General features: G+C 35.0%; 1 protein-coding gene across 2 annotated transcripts in view; it reads left to right on the top strand.

Annotated features, from left to right (window-relative positions):
* The window catches only part of MPC2 (mitochondrial pyruvate carrier 2), a 25,957-nt gene extending 20,447 nt beyond the window's left edge, over positions 1 to 5,510 (top strand). For both annotated transcript variants that reach the window (XM_007458104.1, XM_007458105.1), the window contains exons 4-6: positions 2,655 to 2,739; positions 3,112 to 3,223; positions 5,198 to 5,510. In XM_007458104.1, coding sequence (XP_007458166.1) covers positions 2,655 to 2,739; positions 3,112 to 3,223; positions 5,198 to 5,234 — 234 coding nt within the window. In that variant the 3' untranslated portion in view covers positions 5,235 to 5,510. The remainder of the gene's footprint in view (positions 1 to 2,654; positions 2,740 to 3,111; positions 3,224 to 5,197) is intronic.
* The last annotated feature ends 1,056 nt before the right edge of the window (positions 5,511 to 6,566 follow it).

Here is a 6,566-nt window from a genome sequence, read left to right as displayed (position 1 = left end):
AAAAAAAAAAAAAAAAAAAAAAAAAAGTCACTGTGGATCTTTCTGTAATTGGTACTTTCTCCCCATGTTAGGGAGTATTTTACATAATCTTGTGATATACTCCACACACACTCTGACTCTACAGTTCTATTATTTGACTAGCCCCTGAGACTAGAAATACAGGAAAAGGTACAGAGACTAATATTCCCTTATCTCTGCTTCTCTAAAGATGTAAGCTACTATTTGTTGTTGATAATAATAATATTTTCCAGGCACTATGGTAAATATTTTTGAAGCATATTATCTCATTTAATCATATATCTCTTTTGCAAGGGTAGCTATTCATATTCTCATTTTATACATGAAGAATTTAAGACAATGTGTTATGTAACTTGACCAAAGTCACCCAGCTAGTAAATGGCAGAGGTTAGATTCACAGTAAGATTTTATAAGGTAATTTACATGAGGTTAAAGTGGTATAGAAGTAGAAAGGGTTTTCTGGGGTTTTTTTTGGCCGCATCGGTCTTAGTTGCGGCACTCGGGATCTTCGTTGAGGCATGCGGGATCTTTCATTGCTGCACAGGCTCTTCATTGCGCCATCGCGGTGCGCAGGCTTCTCTCTAGTTGTGGTGTGCAGGCTCAGTAGTTATGGCACGCAGGCTCTCTAGTTGAGGCGCGCAGGCTCAGTAGTTATGGTGCACGGGCTTAGTTGCCCCGTGGCATGTGGGATCTTAGTTCTCCAACCAGGGATCGAAGCCAGGTCCCCTGCATTGGAAGGCGGATTCTTTACCACTGGACCACCAGGGAAATCCCCTAGAAAGGGATTTTTTTTTTTTTTTTTTTTTTTTTTTTTAGAAATGCGGGAAAGGAAACTAATATAGTATTATAAATCAACTATAATTTAAAAAGAAGACTAAAGAGACATAACATCCAAATGCAATGTATTATCCTGACCTAACTACTCTGGACAAGAAAAATAATGTTTTAAAAGACATCTGGGGGCAGTTGTCAAAATTTAACTATGCACTGTGTATTAGACAACAGTGTCTTATCCATGTTAAATTTTGTGATTAGATTGTGGGTATATAAGAGAATGGGAAGATAGTCTTGTTCTTAGCAAATGTACACTAAAATACTAGGGAGTCAAAGGGCATGATGTCTACAACTTCTTTGTAAATGGTTCAGAAAAAAATATATGTACATATAAAGAGAGAGGATAATAAAGCAAATATTTCAAAAAAAAAAGAGAGAGAGAGAAAGAAATGTGGGAGAGGGGCCTCAAGACCTCTGTGGGAGAGCACAATTACTAACATGTCCCAGAAAAATAAAATGTGTACTCTGAGCATAAACAAAATCATGGCTGCTACCTTACTCCAAAAGACAATGCTAGAATATAGCCTATAGTCATCATAGATCTATTACAGTGTAGTAATACGTGGACTGAGTAGAATAATGCTAGAAATCAGTCCCTTTCTTCCCCTCTACAACGGCAGTATTCCACCCTGCCAAAGTGGAACAGATATGCAACGGAGAAAATGTACATTGGGACCTGGAAGAAGAATGTAAGAGTGATGTGATGATTAGGAACCATTTGGGAAGAAAATCACAGGACTATTTGTGAAAATTAACAAGAAAAGTAGTATTGGTCATGATTTACCTCTACTTATATTTCAGTATTTAACTATTTGCCCCTTTTTTAAGGCAGAATCATTGCTTCCTTGATCTACTGACTTTATTAAATCAAAACCATTTGGATTTGGTTTAAATTTGTAAAAATTCACAAGTATGCATACGTTCTATTTAGGAGAAAAAAACCCTGTGCTGATTTATATTTTTCATGTAAGAGCATCTTTTAGAAACTCAAAAAAACCTGAAAATGAATTTCTTAAAACCATATTTTCTAATGACATATTTAGGATTTGATTTTAAAATTGGAGAAAGGGAGGAGGAGAGGTGATGTAAATATGGCAGAATGTCAATCAATAATTGTTGACTGGGTGATAGGTATGCAGGGGTTCTTTGTACTAGTCTCTCTTATTTTACATAGGTATGAATTTTTCATCAATAAAAATTCTGTTATGTATTCTAATCTCTGCAATAGAGTAGCATAACTAATATTCTAGTGAAGACTCATTACTGAACTTTCTGAGTGTTGCAGAGAAGAAATGACCAGGTATACTTTGACATTAAAGAAAAATTATCTAACCAAGAAACTAAAATTATAGCAGCGTTTGTCTGATACTTCCACTTTTAAAAAAGAATAACGTTGCAAAAAACATGAAAGGAGGAATTTATACAAATAGCTTTCAGGCATCTTCCACGCCAGTGGTTTCCCAACACGCATAAAGAATATATAAATTCTTATGTGAAAGAAGTATCATTTGTAGAACAAAAATACAAATATACTTATAGAAAAAATACATACACACACTACTGATTTTCAAATATATAAAGCTGTTTAATGTGATTAACAAAATACAACTTAATTCAAAAAGCATTTCTGAATTCATTGTAACTTTTTGTCATGATACATTTTTTCTTAATGCATGGATACTAAAATCATAGCTACAGTCTGAAAATCTCTGAAATAGTTTGTGTTTTAGTTAAAATTGAGAACCATTACTACATACTCATGATGCTTTTTTTCTTTCTTATGTGTTAATGTGTATTTCCAGGGCTTGGTGTGTGCTGGATTGGCTGACATGGCCAGACCTGCAGAAAAACTCAGCACAGCCCAATCTGCTGTTTTGATGGCTACGGGTAAATTAAATGAATATCTTCCATACCGGGCATTCAATAATTTTGTTTTATATCAATGTACTTAACTGTTTCATGTTTGAAATACATATACACACACTCACACAGAAAGAAATTAACAGTGTTATCTCTAAGAAGTTATTAGACTATAGCCAAAGAAGGATGTAAGTTCTTACATCCCTTTGATGTAAGAACTGAGTGTTTTGTGAAATGCTGAATTATAGCAACTTCATTAAAGTCTCAAATTATAGCATTTCTTTGTCCTACTTTGTGTTGTCATAGTCTTATTTATAATTATTTTACTCTAATATTAAATGTTCAAATAAGTTTGCAGCAGTACCTATGCTTTTTTAAAAAAAAATTTTATTTCAACAGGGTTTATTTGGTCAAGATACTCACTTGTAATTATTCCCAAAAACTGGAGTCTGTTTGCTGTTAATTTCTTTGTCGGGACAGCCGGAGCCTCTCAGCTCTTTCGTATTTGGAGGTAAGCTTACCACAGATGTAAAAAGTAATCTGCCTCAGAAGCCATCTGGCTGGCAATACTTTTTTTTTTTAAGATTCATATATAATGCTAAGACAGGATGTGCTTGAAGCAGACATTAAACATTTCTAGAAAGCCTGGGGGTTTGAGTTAAAAGTGTTAGGCAGTATATTACCTAGGTTTTAAATCTGTGTGTTACCTAGATGTACAGCCCTTTGATAGAGTCTCTTTTATTAAGATAACATATATAATTTAGGATATATTAGGTAATTTTCTGCATGAACTTTTTATCACTTACTTTCAATCAAATATAATAAAGTGAGACTTAAATGTATAGTTATATAGTATTGGAAATGATGTTTAAAGTGAGGCTGCTAGTTTCATTGGAAAGTATGTATTCCGTGAGCATTGGAAATTTTTAGAATTCAGTGATTAATATTATTTGTCAGTGACTGGTTAACACTCTGCAGTGAGCTTAGATGAAGGCTCTGGCTTGATTTGAACCATAGAACCTTCCTAAATTACAAAACAATGTTATGAATAACAACTTTCTTTAACTAAAAAAATTGAATGATTTCAGTAAAGAAATAGAAAACATTGAGCTATATAATTTATCTTCCTTTCAGAGGGCATTCTATTCTGCAGAGTATAGTACATTTTATTTTTTTTTTTTGCGATACGCGGGCCTCTCACTGTTGTGGCCTCTCCCACCGCGGGGCACAGGCTCCGGACGCGCAGGCCCAGCGGCCATGGTTCACGCGGCACGTGGGATCCTCCCAGACCGGGGCACGAACCCGTGTCCCCTGCATCGGCAGGCGGACTCTCAACTACTGCGCCACCGGGGAAGCCCCAGAGTATAGTACATTTTAATTTCATTCATCTGTACCATCCCTAGCTTTACTAGTAGCTTAATTCTGTAATCTTTTTATAATATTCTAGCACATAACACATAGATGAATAAATAAACTCACTCATTCTACACAATGCCTGACAACCATTTTTAGGGCTTACTTATATCAATATAAGCTTCAATTAGTACAGAGATTTTATTCACAGAGTACTTTTCTCATGCACCATCTCATTTTGACCTTATATTAACTCATGATAGTAGAACTATGAGAACACTAAGTGCCACATTCAGAAATATTATTTCTAATATCAGAAATTCAGGTTTAGTTTGACAAAAGGATTTTTGGCCTTTCAGTTACAATAGCAGATTAGATTTAGTTAGAAATATAAATGTTGGACTCTCTGGAGGACTTAGGAAAATACTGGTGAATGTTTGACATCAGGACCTTTTGAGAAATCTAGGAGGTATGGTAGGCTTCATGGAATAAGTTCCTTCTTGTGCTTATTCAGTTTTCCACTTTATTTTCAGCTGAGAAGAATAGTAAATGAAGCCCAGGGTGACGTAAAAGGGAAAGACTCTATAGCTTTGTGGTTAATTCTTCTTTCAATTAATGATAATTGAAGAAATTGTCCTTAGTTTCAATAAACTTTAAGTGTTACAACCTCCTAACCCAGTAGCCTGCCTGTATCACAGAATTATATTTTATTTTTAGTGATTAGACAGGCCCATTCCCAATTGATTTTATTCTCAGGAAAGATGCTTTGTGAGTATAAAATTAAAAGTTCTAGATGACCACGTTTTGGTAAACTTTATACATATATTCACGTTTGTCATACTCTTGTATAGTTCCAGAATGAAAATATTCTTACATTAAAATAATATTTTTGTACAGGGAACTGTATGTCAGTTAAGACGTTTTGACAGTTGGAAACCAGATTCAAATAAAGTCCTTGGATTACTCTCCCATCTTCCTGTTTCTTCCTATAAGCCTCTGGGAAGATTGTATTTACAACTGTATAGCCTCTTGACTAGAGAGAAAGAAGAGATGGAATATGCTTCCCATTCCCTTCTTATTATAAATGTATCTATTGTGATTCATGATTTTTTTCTTTCTGTTTTCTTTATAGATATAACCAAGGACTAAAAGCTAAAGCAAACAAATAAGAGTTCTTGATCACCCTAACAACCTAGATGTGGACATAACCGCTGGGACCTAGTTTGATTTATTATTCAATTGTCAATGAGGTGATGCTAACTGTGCTAACATTTGTAAGGCATAAATTCTAACTGTAATTGGGAGATAGTACTTGATTCAACAGAAAAATAAAGCAAACTTTTAATAATATTGTCTCTTTACCTATTACTTAAGGAATTTATCTATGGATATTAGTAACATTTTTTTTACTATTTGTCCATAATAAATCATACTGCTCATACATACCACTGGCCTCCTTCTGTTCTAGTCAATCAAAGTGTGTGCATATAAGAACACACATATTCCAGTGAGTCAAAAGATAGTCGGAAAGTTAAATAATCTGTGTACAGTGAAGTATGATGAAGTAGCTAAAAGTGAAAGGAAATAGAGCTAAAGAGAGCGAGAAATGGGTTGTGGAATAGCCAGCAACATGACACCTCAAACTGTTTTAAAATACTTTAACTTGAAGAATCTTGTGAATATTATTTTTTGTATGTTGTATGAAAGTCTTTTACAGCTACAGAGTAACAAAGGATTTGTAAATTTTTGAAATATATTCAATAACTGATGTGATGTGGCAGAAAAGCTCTAGAGTCAGGCAGACCTGAATTTGAATCCCAGCTGTGTAACTTATAATCTCTGACTTTGGGCAATTTAAGAAAGTGTCCAATAAAATACAGTGTGTGTGTGTGTGTGTGTGTGTGTGTGTGAAAAAAAGAAAGTGTCCAGCAGAGTGCCCGGGACATAAGTCAGCTTTCTGTAAATGTTTGTGACCTTTGTCCCCGTTATAAGGATTCATATTTGATTTGAATTCCCATTTGGGGTACTGACCTTTCTTCTGAAAATCCTAGTAAAACCAATCCTCGTTAGAACTGTAGTCAGAGAAATCAGCAAAGCCAGTTATTTCTAAATTTGAAGAAGTGACAAAAAGAACTTTTTGAGTAATAATATACTATAATCAAAATTTGGCAATTAGCAATTGAAAACCTTGCACTTTATCTTTTAACCCTTCAGCATTGCCCATCTTTGTTTTGTTTTTTTTAACTAATAAAATTATAGTGATTTTAACTGAAAACCACAAATGTTTATTATCTCATAGTTTCTGTGGGTCAAGAATCCTGGAGCAGCTCACATGAATGCCTGTGGCTTGTGCCTGTGGCTCAGGGTATCACAGGATGCAGTCACGTGGCCAGCCAAAGCTGCAGTCACCTCAGGCTCACCTCGGGGGAGATCTGCCTCCGAGCTCTCACATGGATATTGCCCAGTCTCACATCCTCTCTGGCTCTTGGCCAGAGACATCA

The sequence above is a fragment of the Lipotes vexillifer genome, unplaced genomic scaffold, assembly GCF_000442215.2.
Source record: "Lipotes vexillifer unplaced genomic scaffold, Lipotes_vexillifer_v1.1 scaffold189, whole genome shotgun sequence".
NCBI lineage: Eukaryota > Metazoa > Chordata > Mammalia > Artiodactyla > Lipotidae > Lipotes > Lipotes vexillifer.
This window is presented reverse-complemented; position numbering and strand designations above follow the sequence as displayed.